This window comes from Acanthochromis polyacanthus, chromosome 7, assembly GCF_021347895.1.
Source record: "Acanthochromis polyacanthus isolate Apoly-LR-REF ecotype Palm Island chromosome 7, KAUST_Apoly_ChrSc, whole genome shotgun sequence".
NCBI classification, from domain to species: domain Eukaryota; kingdom Metazoa; phylum Chordata; class Actinopteri; family Pomacentridae; genus Acanthochromis; species Acanthochromis polyacanthus.
The window spans coordinates 38,739,986-38,762,236 of NC_067119.1; the positions used below are offsets into that span (position 1 = coordinate 38,739,986).

The 22,251-nt window shown below is 41.1% G+C and overlaps 1 protein-coding gene across 1 annotated transcript; it reads right to left on the reverse strand.

Moving 5' to 3' along the window:
• Window positions 1–11,084: 11,084 nt before the first annotated feature.
• Window positions 11,085–21,717, reverse strand: LOC127534861 (uncharacterized). The gene is made up of 2 exons (XM_051951152.1): window positions 20,087–21,717; window positions 11,085–11,095 (listed from the first exon to the last, which is right to left on the reverse strand). Exons 1-2 carry the CDS (start codon window positions 21,270–21,272, stop codon window positions 11,085–11,087), a joined length of 1,197 nt encoding a protein of 398 aa, XP_051807112.1. The 5' UTR covers window positions 21,273–21,717.
• Between the last annotated feature and the right edge of the window lie 534 nt (window positions 21,718–22,251).

The following is a 22,251-nucleotide window of genomic DNA, read 5'->3' on the forward strand; positions in this document are numbered from 1 at the left end:
CACTCTGGCGGTCTGTTTGTGGTTGGTAGGCGTGCTGGGGGAGGAGGGGGGTCATAGTTTTCTGCTATTGATTGCGAGACTTGGGTTGTGTGACACAATGGCGTTATGGTTGATATTTTATCACGGCTTTCTTGCTCCCTGGTTACCATGTTGAAGATCCACAGCTTCAGCTCAGCTAAAACCAGCTGATCGAGTGTGTGTTCACCCCCAACATGCAGAGTTTATTTGACCTGTGGTTTGTTTTCTTCTGTCTTTTAGGTCATTCTGTGAGAACGTTGCTGCTGGACCTGGCAGCTGCCAAACGATCTGTGGTATAAGAGTGAAAATTAAATCCAAACCATCTGTCATAAACCGGCCCTTATAGCTGCAAGCGTTTATGGGTAATAAGGAGAAAGATACAGACACTCACGCAAGCCAAACACAACAACACCAAGTCTGACCCAGTCATTCAGTTTTTTTAAAAAAAAAAGAATTCTTAGCTGATATACACGTCAGAGAAGAAGAGTTATTATAAGACTGGAATCGCACTGAAATAGTCTCAAATCTCTATTTTTTTTTCTATTCATAAAGATGTGTTCAGTTTATTGAGTGTACCAGTTTCACAATGTAATCCATTTATGAAAGATAGATTATAAAAAAAACTTTTGCAGGTCAGTTGGTATAGGCCAAGGTTGTAACAGGAAATAAGATTTCAGGATCCAAATGCAGTTCATGGACACGAGGGTTTTATTGTGAACCGTCTTTGTAGCGACTGTTGCCATTGAGCAGCTGGTGTTCAGATCTGGAGGAGTAAGGTGTTTGATTTTGGGTGGTTCTGGGTGTGGTGTGGTCCTGGGTAGTTGCCTGGCTGACTCTTTGAAGACTGATGAGGTGCACATTGTGTCTGACAGTGTGAGGTGCAGGCTGGATATTGATTGTGGCAGTGGGCTTGCAGAGAGACAACTGCAGATGATGGAAACCTGAAAGCCTGAGTTTGACCAAAAAAACACTTGGAATCAAAACCATAAACAGTCTGGCTGGAAATACTGCCACAGGAGCAGACAGAACAATCTAACGAGGAGAGAAATCACCTGTAAAAAGTGCAGCTAGATGATTAGTAGGTGGACCTCAGATGTGTCAGGTGATTGGAGAGGAAAAGGAGGACCCGTTCATGAACAGACATACACAGAGGAAAGACAAGCAGAGACGAACGAGAGACAGGAACTGGAAACAAATGTAAAGAATGGGAAAGAGAACAAGCCCTGCAACAGACTGGCGACCTGCCCACGGTGTCCCTTGCCTTCGCCTGAGTCAGCTGGGATAGACTCTCGCACCCCCCGCGACCCTAGTGAGGATAAAGCGGTGTATAGAGAATGGATGGGAAAGAGAACAATGCCACTATGAGGAGATATCCTGACAATTAGCCACAGGAATGGGTCAAGCTCCTACAATGAACAATACCATTTCTATAATACAGTTAGACCTCCCATACCTCATAAACACTCAGCTGTATTATAGCCGGTTTAAAAGGCAGGCTTTCTATTATAAACATGTTGTCCACAAGTCCAAGCTTAGCCTGATGAAATCATCAAAGCTATTGTCTCAGACTTGTCAGAACTGCTCCAGAGCCACAGCAGACAAAATATAACATCATTCTGTCTCATCTGAAACTACAGCACACTGGGAACTTTTTGTCCCCTTTGGTGGTTGTGCGTTCAATGCAACAACGAATTTTAACTATGGGCGGAAATGTGTGTCCATAATCATACCTCATACATAAAGTAAGAAGCATTTACATTTTACTTTGCCTATTCTTGTATTTCACTGTCACAGCATAGAGATAAATGTAAATAGTGTTTGACATTCAACGACTGGCGTGTTCAGTTTTAATTATGATTTTGTCCTAGTTCCGTCTAAAGATGTGCAAAACTATAAATCAGTTTAATGTTACGAAGAAGCAATAATTGCCACAGGAAATAATTTACTAGCCTTGAAAGAATGATGTCACTTTTTATGCATAAACGACTACTGCTGATTAAAATCCAATGGTAATAACAAGTTCTTTCCATAAATGTGTGAAGTGGAACATCCAGGAGGAGAGCTCAGTGACAACTATTTTTCAAGTCTCTATCTGGCCCAAAAAATGACTGAGTTCCAAACAAATATCTAATATTACAAATGTTGGAGTACATCAGTTTACCAGTTTCAACACTCAGCATAACTGTGTGGCTGCATGATTAAGTCACTATTTCTGAAAACCAAATCCACAGGGGACCGTCAGGCTCCACAGTGGCTCCAGCTGTTGCAAGGACACATGTGAAGCAACTGCAAAGTCTCTACAGCGAGAGGGATTTGTCTACCCACTGATCCACACGTATTTGTTTCTGCTGTGGACAGTAACACAAGACTGTGTCATGAACCCAGGCCATTATCAGCCAAGGCTGACTGTTTCAAAGGGTGAGTGAATCAAACTCAAAGGTCATGCATGAGGAGTCAGCTTAACATTACTCAGTGGATTTAGGGAGCTTTTATCACCACGTCACGCTGATTCAACTTAAAAGGAGGACAGGTGCAGCAGGAATTTATACCGTCTGCACCGTGTTTGTCTTTCACCTTCACTTGGGACTGAATCCAGCAAAGGAGGGTCTGTGGCTGTCAGGGCGGTTGTCTGTTTTCGGTTAGACACCGATTACATCAGCAGGCTGGAGCTCACTTTTTGATGGCATTGCAGTGAGATCTGGTGAAGAACACAGCAGGCAGTACAGCCACCATAACCCAAGAGCCGGGGTGGTTCTTTGACTTGCGTTAATATAGAGACAGCTGACTGAGCTGGAGTCTGTCTGCTAGACATGTGCATCTCCTGTGGGAGCTGTTTTCTGTCCATTTTGAACTGCTGTTCACACATATTTGCTTTGTTGACTGAGATTTGTTACTACACATACACTACCATTCAAAAGTTTGAGTCACGCAGACAATCTCCTGTTTTCCAAGAAAACTCCCACTTTTATCCATGTGCTAACATAACTGCACAAGGGTTTTCTAATCATCAGTGAGTCTTTCAACAGCATTAGCTAACACAATGTAGCATTAGAACACAGGAGTGATGGTTGCTGGAAATGTTCCTCTGTACCCCTATGGAGATATTCCATTAAAAATCAGCCGTTTCCAGCTACAATAGTCATTTACCACATTAACAATGTCTACACAGGATTTCTGTTTAATTTCATGTCATCTTCACTGGAAAAAAAAAAAAAAACTTTCTTTCTTTTTAGAAAATAAGGACATTTTTAAGTTACAAGAGACTTTTGAACAGTAGTGCATACTGTATGTTGAACAGTGTTCTCATAGAATATGTCGTTTTTTTTGTACTATTTTATCAATGTAAAGAAAAAGTAGAATGGTGCTGTAGAAAAGGATTTCCACACAGGGACAATAAAGTCTAAGACCTTCTGTGTCACTAATCATTTGAAGTCAGCAGCCTTTCCCATGATTGCGGTTGTGTGAACTGAACTAAAGTGAGAGATGCACGTTTGTACTGTTTGAATGGTAATTTATTTCAACTTGACATTCTGGATTTCTGAATTTTCATGAGCTATTAGCCAAAATAATCAATATTAAAACAAACAAGACTGTAGACTGGATTTCTGACTCATGCAATGTTCTCTTTATTGGAAAAAAAATGCATTTCTTTCAAGAATAAGGACATTTTTAATAGATTCCAATCTTTTGAACGATAGTGCACTTTTAACAAAATCACAATATGTACACATTTTGTAAAACAAATCATTAAGTTTTGAAATACTGATTCTGACAATTCCATTAAAAAAAAAAAAACTGGCTCAGGCGGTTTGCAGACACAGTGGGCTGGAATATGTTGTCCAACCTGGTTCTTCCCCATGTTTATGCCCGTTTCCTCCAGCTCTTACAAAAAACACAAGTAGTGAACATGAAATCACCTGCTGGTATGAACTTTTAATGCTCGTCTTTGTGTTTTGTAGAATGTAATTGTATTCTACTTTTCATCTCTCCAAAAACACTGTCCTTGGCTGTAAAGTATTTTTCTTACTTTTATTATTGCATTTTTATTTACTACTCAACTGTATGTGAAGTAGTGGTATTTAGTGTAGTGATTACTCTGAACAATGTTGAGTTTTGATACTTGAATGCAGACTTACAGCACAGCACTTTTGCAACAAGATCATGGCACCTTACATTTAACGTGCATGATTGGTAGAACACTGGCAACAGTAAAATGATAACTACAGATACTTTAGTACTGCCAAGTGCAATAAACAGTGCAGCCTCGTGGTGGTGTTAGCATGTTTTTAGACTTTAATCTTACTTTCCAAAAAAATGAGGCCATGCAGCTTTGGAACTGATTCAATAAGGATGTTTATGTTTAGCACATTAGAAATCTGCCTCATCTACAAGGCTGTAATAGAAAGCATGTGTGTGTGCTTTCCGCAGGCCTTTGGGGACAATGCTTCACAGGACCTTTCACCATGGCTGCCACAAGCACAAAGCTCTGCTCTGTTTCTCACCTGCTATTAACTAGATCAGGCAGATGGATGCTGAGCAGCTCTGCAGTACTGTGAGAAAGATGGCTCAGAAACAGTTACTGGAGGTTAGAATTCTGTCACTCCTCTGTATTTTTTCTAAAACTGTAGATTTGTCTATTGCTGTAAGGGGAAACTAATTATCCCCATGAGGAAATCAGGTTGTGGCAACAATAAACATGATCAACAAATGGTTTTTCCTCACCTCTGTTCCCCCTTCCCACCCTTCCAGTCTCCTTGAATCATTAAACCTCCCACATCCACACTCCCTACAAGTCACTGATTCAATTTTCCCATTTCTAAAGGAAACATGTATTATCCCTGCTTAGTCTGTCAACCCGCTGGAAACTCAAACTCCTCAGTGTATTGCACTCTTAACTGTAGTTTCCCTTTACATGCTCTCTTGCTGACACAAAGAGCGACCAAGATTCCTCAAATACAGTGAAAAGTTTGATAAATTATAGAAGTGGTAAAGGATAGTTTCTTGGTCAGATCACCAGTATCACATTACTGATGTATATCTACAATATAGATCATGAATTCTATTAAGACATCATTCAGCAGGAGTTTGATCATGAACTCCTTAAAATGACTAAAAGCCAATTCCACATCACATTAACCAGATTCCATACAGCTTCTGTACAGGCTTTGTGGATTTTTGCTGAAGTAAGGCTTCAATATGTTTTCGTTGAAGTTAGCACTTTCAATATCTCTCTAAATGATGTATCTGCTGACCAGTTCATTCGCCTTTTCAGTTGCTATTTACTGCTGACACGCAGTGAACATTTTTCAAAAATTTCATAAGGGATGTAATGAGAGAATGTAAATGCTAAAGGCAACACAGAGGGCCATGATGTTTTATTAAAATACGAGTTCAAAAGAGAATTTGGGAACTTCAGCTTTCCTTCAGGCTCTTGGGTGTTACTCTAGAGTAGAAAAGTGTAAACAGTCATGTGCAGTGAAATGACATAAGAGTCAGCTAAGATTAGATGAATGTATGTGTATGACATGAAGACAAGGCTTAGACCAAATGTTAGCCATGGTAACACTCTCTGATGTCCCAAACAGAAATGTGTGTTTACACCCTGATTGTTAATATGGGTGGATGTTTGGAGAGGGGAAAAGCAGAATCTTTTTCCACTGTCACCCACACTTCTATTTCTATGCTGGAATAAAAGTTTCTGGCAGAAAAAGCACATTACTGTAAAACATACTGTACATCCACCCATTGTCAAACTGTCAGCGAGTCAGCTGGTAACTGGCTCATTTTGATGGACATGTTGTGAAGCTGATTAAACTGTATTTCTGTTGTCAAAACACAGGCTCCCTGGCAACACTTTGCACACTGTAGTACTTATTAGGCATTATGAAAACACTGTGACCATGTGAGAGTTGCAATAAGCAGTCTCTTATCATAACAAAATAGAATTCAGGGGCTTTGTGGGAACTGTTTACCTGAACAGTAGATCAGTGTTTCTTTTTAATTTTTAGTCTTTCCCCTGAGAACTTGCCTTCCCGCAGTCCCAGTGGAGTCATGTGGATATTAAAAGCTATTAAAGGGACATTAAAAGGTCTTCAGGATAAATAGTCTATATCCATGACACTGGCTCTGTGAGTACTCCGGCTCAGTGGGGCTTTGATAAGCCTGAACACCGACATGTTAACACTCACAATGATAATGTCAAATAAATGGTTTGACATTTTGGGGTACACATTTATTCGCTTTCTACTTACACAGCACATTAACTTTCTGGAGTGCCTGTTGGTTGCCTGGCAACTGTGTAGAGCCAAGAAGTAGCCAAGCACTTAAAAGGGTAACTCAGCATTTTTAGATTTTTTTGTATTTTTGTGGGGCTGCACAGTGTGTAGTGGTTAGCACTTTCACCCTGCAGATAGAAGATCGCCGGTTCACATCCAGGCCTTCTTGGGATCTTACTACATGGAGTTTGCATGTTCTCTCTGTGCATGTGTGGGTGTTCTCTGGGTTCTCCAGCTTACTTCCACAGTCCAAAAACATATTGAGGTTAACTGGTAGCTCGAAATTGTCCGTAGGTGTGAATGTGAGTGTGATGTGTAGCCCTGTGATGGACTGTTACCTGTCCAGGTGTCCCCTGCCTCCGTTCTAAGTCAGCTGGGATAGACTCCAGCCCCCCTGTGACCCTAAAGAGGATTAAACGGTGTATAGATAGTGGAAAGATGGATGTATTTTTGTATGGATTATTTAAATGAGACATGCTGTGTTTTTTAGTGAGCTGCTGGGTGCTGGTAGGAAGATTATGGTACTGCTGGACAGTGTGTTTTCCATTGATATAAACACCAAGACGCGCTACTGGTTGTGTCACCACCGTAAATCAATGCATGTCAAACTTTTTTACCAGGTGATTATGTCTATCAGTCTGGAAACATTTGCTAATTACCATTATATACAAACAACAGCTGAGGGGGAGGGGAATGTTCGTTAATTTGCTCAAAATCAAACTTAAAGTAATTGAATTTTTAACTTAATGAAGGTGTTAATTATGGAATAACTAAAGTTTTCACAATTCATAACCAGACATGACTGTCTGCACAAAATTCTTTAAGTTTATGTGTTTTCTGGACTCAAGCCAGATCAAAGGACACAGGATTAATCATCAAAGCAGTTTACTGTGTCTGGGAGATGCTTAGAGAGTCCCAAGTTCAGTATTGGAAGACTTAATTGATGAGGAGCCACAGGACTGAGTAGAGTCCTGACAAGTTGAACTGGTTTTCTGCCGTTGAACTGACTGGAGAGTAATCCTGATGTGTGATTCTCGGGTGGATGCTGGAGTCTGAGGGTGAGTTGGGTGATGAGGTAGGTGTTGGTCTGACTATTTGGAGGCTGGGGAAGCTGAGCTTTAAGTCCAGACGAGGTGGGAAGACACCGGGAATATAAAGCATATGGAAGTTTGAGGTTGGACTAATCTTAAAATAGTGCTGAGAAGTAAGGCTAAGACATGATCAGGCAGAACAATACTGGGAGGACGATGAGCCACAGAGGCTTGATTGGATGATGACCCTTAATTGGTCACCACACATAGCCGCCTACCCATACAGACAAGGAATGAGAGAACATACTAAAAACACAAAGGAGGAGAGAGGAGCACTACAAACGTCATGGCAAAATGTAATGCCAACCCATTTAATAGTTGTTAAGACACTGAATAACATTGCTGTCTCTAGATCCACGCAGCTAATGTAGCTACAACCATCAAGGCAAAGGTAGTCACATTACCAAGAGACTACAATCTTCTATTTTATAATATATCAAAAGCTAAGCAAAAATACCAGTAGGTTTGTTTAGTATCTCTGGAGAAATTCATTTGGATACAACCATGCTGCCTCAACATCCATCAGTGTCAAGCTGTCTGTCACTATTTGTCTAAACTGTCAAGTAACACCCAAGTCCCACTGACACAAAGCTTCTTGGCAACCAAATTCAGTGTGATACAATGCACTCTCAAAACTCCATGCCATCTTCAATGCTGAAGACATTGGCAGTGATGGAATTTGAATTGGCGTTATCCTGGACAAGACACTTTTCTAGCTTTTTTATGAACAGAATTCTTGCATAACTGCTGCATTTGATGATCCAGTGGTGACTGCTGGAACAGATTAGTTTTGTAAAATACAACTGAATCCTCAGTTATCTGGTACTCTGCACCACTTTCTTCCAAACTTCCCTCGTATGAGGCGTCCCCTCCTATAAAAAGAATTCCAGTTGTGAGCTGATGAGTGAGAATGTGGAAATAGTTCATCACACTGCTGCACTTGTCTAAACGACCGTCACGCTATGTCCTTCTGAACATAATTTGGGGGCTTTTCCTGGTCTGAACCATGATGTCATTGTGCACTCTCTCAGATTCAGCATATAGGGTGTGCTGTTCTCTGTGGGTGGGGGGTAATAGAGCTTCAATGGGTCAAGACTCCCACCCATCCCTCTTGTATCCCCACAACACTGATGAGGTGTTTCATTACACCTCATGTGAGCTTGTGTGACGTTAGCTGGCAGAAAAGTTATATTGTTACACCCTTTCAGCTGCAGCAGGTTTTGTAATGAAGCAGCAGCATTGCAGCACTGTGAAATCTGCTGTTAACCTGAAGCACAGTTTGTGTTGGTGCAAACTGAGAGGAGAACAAGGCAGATGAAAGACATGTGATCTGCTGTTGGCATGGAAGTTTTGTTTGTTTTTTTTTTACTTTGGGTCAAGCAAATTGACACATCAAGGAACACATCTCAAAAGATATAAAAGACAAAATAAAATATGATCAGGAGGGATCTGACAGTCATGAGATAATAAAAGAGAGAACATTACAAGCTACAGGTCCACTGTCACTGCGACAGACTGGCGACCTGTCCAGGGTGTCCCCTGCCTTTGCCCGAGTCAGCTGGGATAGACTCCAGCACCCCCGCAACTCCAGTGAGGATAAAGCGGTGTATAGAGAATGGATGGATGGAAGGTCCACTGTCAGGAGAAGGTTCTGTGCCAGTAGAATATACCCAATAATATGCAACTAAATGGAAAAAACTCCCTCAGTCATTTGTGCAGCCATGATAATGATGTCGTGTATAGAATAAGAATATTAAATCCTATTCAAAGTTGATGCAGGTTGATTTTGAATTGTTATTATCCCATACATTAGGATCCCTCATATATTTCATTTTCACTGTCTAAGAGCAAATTAGAATAAATTTAAGATTGGGAAAGAAATAATATCAAACATGGAACTGCAAAAAGATTTGCCAAACATTTCATTACTTTTGCCACAACCCTAACCAAGATAAAGCAGTGCATAGATAATGGATAAGTCATCTTTGTTAACTCAAAGGCATTCAGAGACTTAAAATCCAGAAGTGGAGAAATTTTAGACTGAAGAATGTGATCATAATAACGCTAGAGGAGTTAATTGTCTAACTACTGCCAAACGTGTACCAGCTTGGGGTTTTCTGCCTCCTAGTGGCCACAAAATAATGAGTGCAGCTTTACAGTGAGCATTGTAGGTTATTCTAGTCCTTTCTGGTCCAACGCTGTCTATAGACTCTTGTGGGAGAAGAATTAATCATAGAATACATCATAGTGTTCGAAATGGCAGCAATAACAGAAGTAATACATAAAACAAATCCATCAGTTTAACGGGACTTCACTGTGAGAGCATGTGATGAAGACACAAGTTTGTAACAGAGAGCCAACAAATTTAGTTTAACTGAACCAATTCTGTCAAGCGGAGTGGTCAAAGATAGAACCAGAAGCTTGTGGACGGCGACATAAAGCATCCAGTTGAGCTGGAAATGGCCAAGGGTCCCCCAAGTTTGAAAAGTTGAACACCAAAACACCTATAAGCTCCAGGTAAGTTCCATTGCTGGTTAAAGTTCATTGAACAACATTGCTCATCAACTTTTTTCATCACACAATATGCCGTATGTAAGTGATATTTAGGTACAAGTGATGAATATGCTGCAACTAAAGCTTTAAATACTGAAATTCAGACTCAAATACAGGTTGGTGCATGTTGTGAATTTTCCACAGATCTCTAAGAACTTAGAGCAGCGCTGATTGATGTTGATGGGAATGTGAAATTTGTTCAGGCCTCTCTGTGTTACATACACCCTGAAGACAGACTGAAGTTTTTATCAGACCAGAAAGTTATTCCTCCTGGGAGGAGCATACTCTGCAAGGATTTCCACACATACATGCCAGCGTGAACAGTATATCGTAAGTGTTATAAAACCCCTGATGTGCTCTGAATCCAGAAATGAATTTCACATAAAGTAACATGTTTCCATGTGGTGCTTTTCAAGGAGGAAGCAATGTTTTTGCACATTAATTGTAAGCTCTGAGAAAATAACCTTTGGCATGGTCTGAAGAATTTTCAGTCTTGATTTATTTCTCATTGTGAGGTCAGTACTGCAGGGAGAATCAAGGTCGTGATTTCTGACAATGAGCCAAGTGAGAGCCAGTGATTGCCACAGCAGAGGAGTGTGTGTGTGTGTGTGTGTGTGTGTGTGTGTGTGTGTGTGTGTGTGTGTGTGTGTGTGTGTGTGTGTGTGTGTGTGTGTGTGTGTGTGTGTGTCTGTGTGTGTGTCTGTGTCTGTGTGTGTCTAATGTGTGGTCAGGTGCTGGCTATACTTGTGGGGACCAAATGTCCCCACAACTGTAGGAACACTGAAAACAATGTCACTTGTGGGGACCTCATTTCGCTCCCCACAAGTTTAAACAGTGTTTTCTTGGTCATGTTGCTGTTACTGAAAAAAGTAAAAGTGCAAAAACGTTTCTTTAGGGTTACACATTCTTTTGGTCTGGGTTAGGGTAAGGGTAAGGGTTAGGGGATAGATATGAATGGGAGTCAATGGTAAGTTCCCACAATCATAGAAAGACATAGAGTGTGTGTGTGTGTGTGTGTGTGTGTGTGTGTGTGTGTGTGTGTGTGTGTGTGTGTGTGTGTGTGTGTGTGTGTGTGTGTGTGTGTGTGTGTGTGTGTGTGTGTGTGTGAGAGAAACTGCACTGGAGTCCAAAGTAAACTACTCATGTCTCAGTGAACCACTGCTGTGTGCCTGAAAACATGCAGATACACATGCACATGCAAGCACACTTTGACTTATTTTTATATTCTAATGACTAAAGGTGTGCCGTGTTGTTATGCACATACAGAAAATCATCACTTATCTCTGCTTAGCATCTTTCAGTGTCACCAACACAAAAGGCCCAACCTCACATGTCAGCTCAGTGTTCTGGACTCAGCCGGCTGTTTTACTGTTTGGCTTCTGTCTGATCATTTTAATATAGTTTCCAGCAGCAGCAGGCAGCTGTTTTCAGCTATAAAACTCAGTTAAACCCACTGTGCTCAACCTACCCAGCATCAAATGTCAGACACATAGTTAGCAACCAGCTGGTGAACAGAGTGGAGCATTTAGCAGCTTAGAGGCAGATACTTTTTCAAAAGTTGGTAAATGCCTGTGTAGAAATTAAAAAAAGGCAATATAGGGCCTTATATTTGATTCAAACTTATTATCATGGCACAGCGTGCGATGAAATGCAATCTTTCACATATTCCACCTCATTAGGAAGCTGGGGTCATGACAGAGGGTCAGCCACACAACCTGCAGCAAGGAACACAGCACTATCTGTGTATTCTGTGCCACTAAGGGAAACAAGAACACAGCATCTGAGCAACAACCTACAGACTGAAAGTCTTGCCTTTTTGAATCATGCAGTAAAGCAGACCTGTTTGTTCTTTTAGTGGATTGGTCATTATAATGACAGTGCTGCTTCCCTGCATGTTCCACCAAAACAGTTCCTCCATCCCTACTTTGCAGGGGCACCATTACCGCATCCTTCAATTGTGATTGTCTTAAAGAAATACAAACAAATGGGATCATTTTTTCCCTTATGGCAGAATTATAGTGAGGTGCAAGCAAACCATTGTCAAGGTCTGATAGAGTTCTGGTTACAGCTGACCCAATCAACTAAACATGAAGTGACTGGTCACACATTTGAATGACATGTTTGTGTAGCAGGGGTCACATGAGTAACAAGAAAAGAACTCAGAGAGCACAGTGCTCTGCCGAGTCTGTTCATTCCTCATATGGCATTGTCAGAAATGCAGCAATTTTTTCTGTAGAAATGCAGCATTTGTTTATTAGTTATTTATGATCAGAAATCACGGCAGCATAGAATGTGTCCATTTAATATAGATGTACCTACAAACAAAATGACCTTTCACTGAGCACAGGTGTGTGTTATGCATGTGTACATTATGTGTGGATACCGAATTCCGTGACCTAAATATGTAGCAGGTGGCGGGAATTGATGGGACTCAGAAACACCCCCACAATTTAATCATTTTTTTCTTGTATAATGTTGGACAGATAAGTCCCGATAAGTCCACAGCAGTGGATTTATAGTAGGATCACAATCATGTGATCGTCAGCAGGCAGCTAATGTAGTGTTCACTTGTTGTCATGGTTACAGTGATGTCATGCTGCTATCTTGAAGTGATACAGAAATCCATAAAAAAAAAATCTGTGGATTCAGACTACAAGCCACATTAGTGCCAAAATCTAATCACTTGTGTCATTTCTGACCTTCCCTGAAAATTTCATCCAAATCCGTTATTGAGTAATGTTGCTAACAGACAGACAGACAGATGAATAAACAGACAGGCAGACAGACAGATGGACAAACAGATAAACAGACAGACAGACAGATGCCAATTGTCACATAACTCCGCTGCATTAATTGTTGGAGTAATAATAAGCAGGTTGTGGACATATGTTGGCCTTTTCATACTTACAGGAATGAAAGTGGAAGTAAGCTTTGAGAACGTTTCCACTGAAACAGGCCTCCTAATTGAAATCATCTGGCATGTTTTTCGGTCTTTCTGATGACTTATGTGCTGGGTTAATAACACAGCATTTGGAGTGTCAGATAGGGACAGACAAAACATGCCCTCAGCGTCTCACTGCTGTAAACCAATCTAGTCTAATGTTCTCTGGGAAAAGGCTGCATGTGTGTTTAGACTCTTGAAGCACAATGTAGAGCAGCCAAGCATGGATTTCAACATGTGAAGAAACTTTTCCACAAAACATTATGACACAAACTTAATTGCCTCATTGTCCCGTTAGCGTCTGGTATTTCTCATGCACAGAGGAATACATGACAGCTACCCAGTGGAGGGGCATGCTGTTGTTTCTTTTATAATATAAATTCCATGCACCACTACTGTATTAATTAGTTTCAAGGGAATATATTGTACTATTTGTGTTTAGATTTTTCATGCTCTCTTACATGCTAGTGTAAGCAGGGGCAGGAACAGGGGATGCAAAAAAACAAGCTAACCCAAGATTTTGGATCCACCTGATCTTTTGTTTTGACCATGAAAATTAATGAAAAACATAATCCTGAGACATAAAAAAGCAGTCTATCGAATTTTAATTTTTCCTGTGTAGAATTGGAGTCTATGGAGCCAGAGCTTTTTGGAGCCAGCCCCTGGTGGACGGTGTGATATTGCAAGTTTTTGACACTTCCGGGTAGACTTCATTTTTGGAGCTGGGCGCTACGTCCATCTTTATGTACAGTCTATGGTTAATTCCAGCGTATCATGTGAGTCACTTTTTTCTTTGTTCTTCTATCAGCTGAAAAGGCGATGCTAACATGTTGTAGGACACATGTCCCATGCGTAATAATTATTATTCAAAATATAATGTTGATTAAAAAAATGTTCCCAAAATTACAAGAGACATCAATGAAAAAAATAATACAAAAAGAGGAGACTTAAATTTCATTTGAACTGTTTTATTTGGTCATCAGGGAGGTGGGGCAAGAGAAAAATGAAATTTCATCGGGAACTCCAGACTTTTAGTATTTAGTATTTTAAAAAGTATTTTCTATCATTCTTTTCTCCTGTTTTTTTTTTCTTTTTAGACTTGATGTCAGGACAAGAACATTTACACAACAACTGCATGTTTTATAATTTTGCACATGGATTTTTTTGAAATTTGATGAGTGGGATGGATGTAAAATGTCCTCCAGTTCTGGAATGACCCATTTGAATTAATGGCCTCTGCCACTGCTGCCATTATCTATAACTGCAGTGCTGACTGACGTCATGACCGACAAATACACAGTGATACTGAAGAAAGACAATTGTGATGATGGTGATAATCCCAGCATGACGATTACATCACCGATTCTACTGACTAATAGTGACAGACCTAACAAGGACATGTCAGGAGGAGGTCCAGTTTCCAGGACAGACAGACATGCAAAATGTTCAGCATGTTTTTAGTACAGAAACAGCTGCTGTAAATACCACAATTCAGAGGAACAAAATGACAGTATGAAGTATTTCTCATTCTTTCTCTTAATCACCACGAAAAAAATCTTCTCATAAGAAGATAGATAATTACAGAAAATGAAAATATCCCTCTAAAAGTGTTCATTTAGCCTTCTTTTTTAATGGAGAAAAATAAGTAATATGTGTCTACAGATTTCATGCTACAAATTTCTTCTACAATTTAAGCCGATGCGAATAGCTCTGTGATTGGATTTTTTTTAGTTCTGTAAGATTCTATTATGAGAAGATCTTGGAAAAATCAGGTCAGAGTATCCCCAAAGTAGTGACTGCAGGGAGCAGTGAACATGAAAAATTTCAAATATGTAATCTGTGATTAATGCAACGGGACATGTTGTTTTTGTTATTTGATGGTGACCAACAAGTCGTTCTCCTAAAGTCTTGTACTCTGTAAAAGCCAAACTATCTCCTTCATTCAAACATTGTCAAAAAATGAAGTGATGTTGTGCTAATGCTCATGATATGGAAAAACCATTAATATAGAGCATAAACACTTTTCTTTTAAGGCAGTCTCTGGAGTTTTTGGCCTGTTGATAGCACTACAAAGTAGTTTTTCCTTGTGGTCATCTTCATGACAGGTGATGCATCACATAGTGCCACAAATGATGTAACATGGTTCCACTGATCAACAGGCGGTGGTAATACTCCAACATACAGCAAAGACAGTGTAGTAACTGATCTGAGATATATGTTGAGATATGTTGCTGTTCAATGCTGTTCTTCCTTATAAGAAAGTTATATTATGTTTAAGCAACAGTGTCACCGGACATTTATTCAACATGTGCACATCTTCGATTGTCTAAGAGAAACTACAACAACAGGAAAGAAGCGGAATGCTTGCCAACAGACATGGTTGTAAAGGATACAGGAGGTCAAATTTTCCTGAAGAATCCCTTCATGGATGTTTTATGCAGAAAGGAAGTGCATTTGTAGTGTTTGGCAAACCTCAAGGACACACATTTTTTTGTGATGAGGAACACTGAATGTAAGGACAGCTTTTAGCTGGTGTGCAAGAAAACCTTACAGTAGGCTCATCTCTTTTTTCTATTTAAAACTTCCTTGTCTCCTTCATCATCCTATCTGTGACCTAGAAACTGATCTTAGTGGTCTGTATTGAAGTTTGTTTCAATTCCAAAAATGTATCTGGAGGAGAGAGGAGGCTGTCAGAGGTGCACAGGTGTACACTACCATTCAAAAGTGTGGGGTCATCCAGTCAATTTCATGTTTTCCATGAAAACTGACACTTTTATCCATGTGCTAACATAATGGCACAAGGGTTTTCTAACCATCAATGAGCCTTTCAGCACCATTAGCTAACACAATGTAGCATTAGAACACAGGAGTGATGGTTGCTGGAAATGTTCCTCTGTACCCCTAAGGAGATATTCCATAAAAAATCAGCCGTTTCCAGCTAGAGTAGTCATTTACCGCATTAACTATGTCTACACTGGATTTATCATTCATTTATTGTTATCTTCATTGAACAAAACTGCTTTTCTTTCAAAAATAAGGACATTTCGAAGTGACTCCAAACTTTTGCGCAGTAGTATATCTTCAGTGTGTCTATGCAGAAATGTTTTTGTCGCCTCATGTCTATAAAAGAAAAAAATTTGAAAAATCGACAAATGAAACTGACTAAATTTACCACAGATTGATCCCTAAACACACAAAAAGTATGCAACAATGAAGAAACATCATATAAATGTAACACCCGCTTAGTATAGTTAGGCTAGGTTTACTCGCTAGGTTCGTAAGGAGTAGAATTTGGGAGAGCTATTTAGATGTGAGACAGCCGGCAGATTTATTACAAGACACAACACACCAATGTAACTGACAACACTGAGCGCCCTTGAAAATAAAAATAGAAAATAAAACAAAATAAGAGAGTCTTTCGGTTTGGTTTTCCTGTTTTAAGATTTGAATTCCAGGATTTTAGTTCCAGTCTTTCTTCTCTGATCCGTGTGGGATAAAAGGGTTCTATCTATCTGTTCTTATCTGGGATCCTGTGATATGATGTGGTTGGGTCTGTAGATCCTCTCGATTCCAGAATAGCTGGCCACACTACTCTGGATCAGTCAGAAGTCCTCACTGGGTTTGGCTCGCCATCAGTGTTCGAAGCTCACTCCAAGATCAAATCCAGGACCACAAAAACCAGTCGGAGTTTCCAAGAAACAAAACACACTCCACCCGGTTAGATTGACAGCAACACATATAAGGCTTATGAATCTTGCTAATTGCTCCTTGTGTTTGCTCTGCAGCTTCTAGCTAACGCGGCTGCATGTGCTTATGATAGATTCAAAGAGACTAGGAAAAAGGGATGGTGCGTTCAAGGGGTTTTTGAAATAATTGTTTTAGGCGATAAAACATTAGTAACCATGTATTTACAGGGATTACACCCTCCCCCCTTGAATCTACATGAGTCCCATCATGTACTTCGATGTTTTTTTTCTAAACATCATAGATTTGATGATTTTCATAACTGTCAAACCTCTCAAGGGCTTGGTTAAAGTTATCCAAAAATCTTTGTGCAAAAGATATCAGTGGTTGGCCCAACTGGGGGTAATGAAACCGCCCTGGTGCTCGCTTTGACCTTTCAGATTTTCTCACAAGGGGTGTTTCGTGTGTTGTTTCGTTTGAATGTTCAGTTTGTTGGTCAATCTCATTTTCACTTTGCTCTGTGTCAGCAATCTCAGCATTTGTTTCGCTCTGAACTTGGTTTACATCATTTCCTTCTTCCATGATACCAGAGTCTTCATTGAGCTGTTCCCTTTCAATTTGATTGTCTTGTCCATTTTTAGCCTCATCTGAGTTCGTCTCTGTTGAAACAGATAGAGGAAAGGAGTTATCTGTGTTGCTTGTGCATGGTTCATTTGGAACCTCTGAGTTTGTTGAATTGTCATGATTGTCAAAAATCTTTATGAATGTCTCAGTTTGGATTGAAGAATGTCCTTGAATACATTCATATTCCTCCTCTGATTCTGAGACGTCTTGTGTTTCAGGATGACTTTGTCGTGTTCTTGGTCGCCGTTGAGGTTTGGATTTTGTATTGATTTCATTCTCGATGTCTGAGAGATTACCGCATGCAAGTAAAAGATCGCGATGGAGAGTCCTGTTAGGTCCATCTCCCGTTTCTGGTTGGACTACATACACAGGGACATTTTCCATTTTCTTTACAACACGGTATACCCCGCGTTCCCACTTGTCAGCAAGTTTGTGTTTATTGCGTAGTCTGACATTCTTGACCAGAACACGATCTCCAGCTTCAAGGGTAGACTCTCTGATTTTCTTATCAAAACGGTTTTTGTTTCGTTCGGCCACTTTCTTTGAGTTTTCAAGTGCAATTTGGTAACTTTCCTCAAGTTTTGCCTTCAAATTGCGAACGTATTGGGAATGGGATGTTGCTGACTCTCCTGTAACTGGCAACCCAAAGGCGAGGTCTATTGGTAGTTTAGGTTTACGGCCAAACATCAACTCATAAGGGCTAAACCCAGTAACCTCACACTTTGAACAGTTATAGGCATGTGTCAAAGGTTTGACAAAGTCACGCCAGTGGGCCTTTTGATCATCTTTCAGGGTACCCAACATACTCAGGAGAGTGCGATTGAATCGCTCAACGGGATTACCCCTTGGGTGATAAGGGCTGGTTCTCACTTTTTTGATACCCGTGATCGCACAGAGTTCCCTAATCACATGCGATTCAAAATCCCTCCCCTGGTCACTATGGAGACGTTCGGGAAAACCATAGTGAACCAAAAAGTTTTCCCAAAGATTTTTTGCCACTGTGGTTGCCTTTTGATCACGAGTTGGCAGAGCCACTGCATATCTGGTAAAATGGTCCGTGATGACTAACACGTCTTTCGTGTTCTTGCTATCGGGTTCTATAGAAAGATAGTCCATGCAGACCAATTCCATTGGTCGCGTGGTTTTGATGTTAACTAAAGGCGCTGCCTTTTCAGGCATGGACTTCCTCCTAACACAACGACCACAAGTCTTTATTTTGGTCTCAATATCTGAACCCATCTTTGGCCAATAGAATCTTGCCCTCACTAGTTCATGAGTTCTCTCCCACCCCATATGACCCATATCATCGTGGAGTAGTGTGAAAACGGTAGACCTCAGAGGGGCAGGGAGTACGAGTTGGTAAGTTGTACCTGAGTCACTTTGTCGTTTCCTGAACAGTAGGTCATTCTTCATTTCAAGTCTTTTCCACTCTCTGAGAAGAAGCTTTACTTCGAGCGTCTCAGACCTGGCGTCATGTGGAGCATCGGCCCCAGCTTCAAGTAACTGAATGACGTGATTTATGCTTGGGTCAGATCTCTGGTGTTCTTTCAACTCATCCTCTGAAAACAAAGGGACAGATACTTGACCAGATGTTTCAGCATCACTGTATGCATCAGGAACAGCATCAATATTCATAGCTAAAGACTCAACTAGAGTGACATGTGGTGAGTCTTCATTTTTCTCATTGAGAAGATGCTTATGACATACAGCTGTCACTGTGTCGGAGCATAAATCATTTGCGTGTGGGGTGGAACCAAGGAGACGTGAAGTAAGTTGTTTTATACGATTTTCCTCTTCCAAAGTCACACTATCTGCAGCGAGTGTTTGATGAGGCCTCCGTGATAGGCCGTCAGCATCCTGGTTAGCCTTCCCAGCTCTGTACTTGATTTGGAAGTTGAAGGTAGATAATGCTGCTAACCAGCGATAGCTCGCTGCGTCAAGCTTGGCTGTGGTCAGAATATATGTAAGCGGATTATTATCCGTTACAACCATGAACTCATTACCGTAAAGGTAGTCGTGAAACTTTTCAACGATGGACCATTTCAGAGCTAGAAATTCTAGCTTATGAGCTGGATATCTGGTTTCGCTGGGTGTAAGCCCCCTACTGGCATAGGCAATGACGCGCAGGTTCCCATCCTGCTCCTGATAAAGAGCGGCGCCTAAGCCAGTAGTGCTTGCGTCAGTGTGCAGAACATATTGAAGCTTTGGATCTGCAAAGCCCAATACAGGGGATGATGTTAAGTTCTCTTTAATGCACTCAAAAGCTGACTGACACGCTGATGTCCACCTCTCGGCAAATGGTTCACGAGGGTTGAAATATTTGGAAGTGTCTGGTGGTTTTTGACCTCTTCTGAGAGGTGGGTAGCCACATGTGAGGTCGTTTAAGGGCCGAACTATCTTGGAGTAATCTTTAACAAATCGGCGATAGTAGCCTGTGAACCCTAAAAACGACTTAAGCTGTTTCAGGTTTTGCGGTACTGGCCAGGTCTTGATGGCCGCTACCTTCTCAGGATCTGTCTCTACTCCATCTCTTGAGACAATATGGCCTAAATATTTGACCGATGTCTGAAAAAAACGACATTTTTGGGGTGACAACTTTAAGCCATATTCGCGAAGACGGTCCAGAACATGTTTTAGCCTTTGTTCATGTTGCTCTAGGGAATATGAGAAGACAATCAAATCATCTAGGAAGACGAGCACCTCCTTGAGATTAATGTCTCCCATGCACCTCTCCATTAACCTCTGAAAAGTGCTGGGAGCATTTGTGATGCCCTGAGGCATTCGATTGAACTCATAAAACCCCAGGGGGCATACAAACGCTGTTTTGGCCTTGTCGTCCTCCTCCATCTCTATCTGGTAATAACCTGACTTCAGGTCCATGACAGAGAACCATTGTGAACCAGATAGAGCGGAGAAGGTCTCTTCGAGGTTTGGTAACGCGTAAACATCCTTAACTGTTTGTACATTTAGCTTACGGTAGTCTATACAGAGACGTACTTCACCAGTCTTTTTCTTGACTACAACGATGGGGGATGAGAAAGGGGACTCTGATGGTCTTATAACCCCTGCATCGAGAAGCATTTTAAGATGTTTCCTGACTGCTTCGTAGTCATTGGGGTGAATAGGTCTTGACCTCTGTTTTATGGGTGTTTCGTCTTTGAGTTTGATCTTATGCTTAACTTTTGTCGCATGGCCAAAGTCAAGATCGTGACATGCAAAAACATCACTATAGGCACTTAGACTGTCTGTAACCCGACTTTTCCATTCCTCAGGCAGAGGTGAATCACCAAAATCAAATGCTAACTGTTCCTTGGGTGACGACTTTGAGGGGTCTGCAGACAAACTACAACAACTTGCTGTGTTGGTATTAGGCAAAGTTTGAGTCTCAAAAACTTGGTCTGCAAGATGTAGTTCAGCAAGGACACAGCTGCCAGGGAGCATAATGTCATGATCGGTTTCGTTTCTGATCCAAACAGGGTGCTTGTATGGCCTTTGAGTTGGCACTGTGATAAGGCAGCAGTCAACAAAGAGTCCGCCTGGAAGGGCTGTGGATGTTGGCTGTTCGACGACTGCCCAATTGTCTGTGAGTGGAGAGTTAAGATGGGCATAACTTTCCAGACAGACCTTTTCACGAGCTGGAATAATGTAAGATGCGTTGCCCCTCAAAGACATTAAACCGAGCCTCCCTGTACTTTTTGCCTCATGTCTGTGTTCAAGAATTTTTAAAATCTGACTGTAGCCATAAACAGCTGGTGAATTGTGTGTGTTTTGACAATACTCCTCATATAAAACATCAAGGGCATTTGTACCTATTAAAACAGGCAAGTCTGTGCTGGAACGTAAATCAGGGACAATGAGAGCCAATGTAGAAATGTGAGGCTCAGACTCAACAAACTCTTTTGGAAAGCCAATTGGAACTTCTACATAGCCTAAGTAAGGTACTGCTTGCCCATTCGCACCCTCAACATCTAAATTACTGATCGGTTGGAGTGGGAAGTCTGAGAGGTGTTTCTGGTAAAATGACTGTGAAATAGTCGTTACCTGCGACCCTGAGTCTAACAAGGAATTGCAACTCACTCCAGCCATGTTTATATTAGCAGTGCATTTGTTACCAATTAAACCCTTTGGAAAGCTAGAATGACGCCTACTTGTTAGAGTACAAGACTGTTTTGTTGGGGGTTTCTGAGTGGGACTTTTATCACTGCTAGTTTCAGTTTGTCCCTCAACTGAAACTGAAACTAGTTTAAATCTGAGTTACATTGGTCCTCCCAAGCCTTTTGCTTTGCCCTGAGTTCTTTACGCTTTGCTTCCACAGCACTGGGGTTCGGTTCACTCTCACAAGAGGGGGCAATATGCCCATCCTCACCACAGTTAAAACAGAACCATGGACGAGGCCTTTTGTTGCTTTTCCCATAGCCTTCACTCTTTGGCTGAAAGTTCTGTGTTTGTGTTTCTTTTGGTGTTGGTTTTTTAACAGTTTTGCTGGGCTTTGCTTGGGGTTTCTTTGTAATTGTCTTTTCCATTGAAGCTTTCAAAGAAGTTAGCTGTTCTTGCAGTTGAGCAATTTGTTTTTTGCAGTTTCTTTGTGGATATTTGTGCGGAGTTGTCAGCAGCTGCATCTTGAAACTCATCGGATGGGTAAACATTCAAGGGTTTGGACAGCACTTTGACTTTTGAGAGTCCTAAATGCTGCTTCATGCGAGTTGACTTAGCAGCTTGCTTATCCTCCTCTGTTCGGAGTAATAGAAGCAGTTCCGAAAATTGAGGCGGGCTGGATTTCTTTTGCTCCAAATGGAGGCTGGCGATGAGGTGATCATCCCAGCACCCCCTACAGAACTGTTTCAAAAGCTGCCGATCAAAATCACTTGCTGGAATGCCCTTTCCCTTTACAACTTTGTTCAGGGTAGTCTGGAGTCTATGCAAATATGCGGAGGGTTTCTCTCCAGCGTTTTGGTTTGTGCTCAGGAACTTTGCAAATAACTCGTCAACGTCATCTACAGTTCCGTATGCTGAGTCAAGCAAGCTCAAAAAATCTTTGGGGTTGGACAAGGGTCCCAAATGTTTG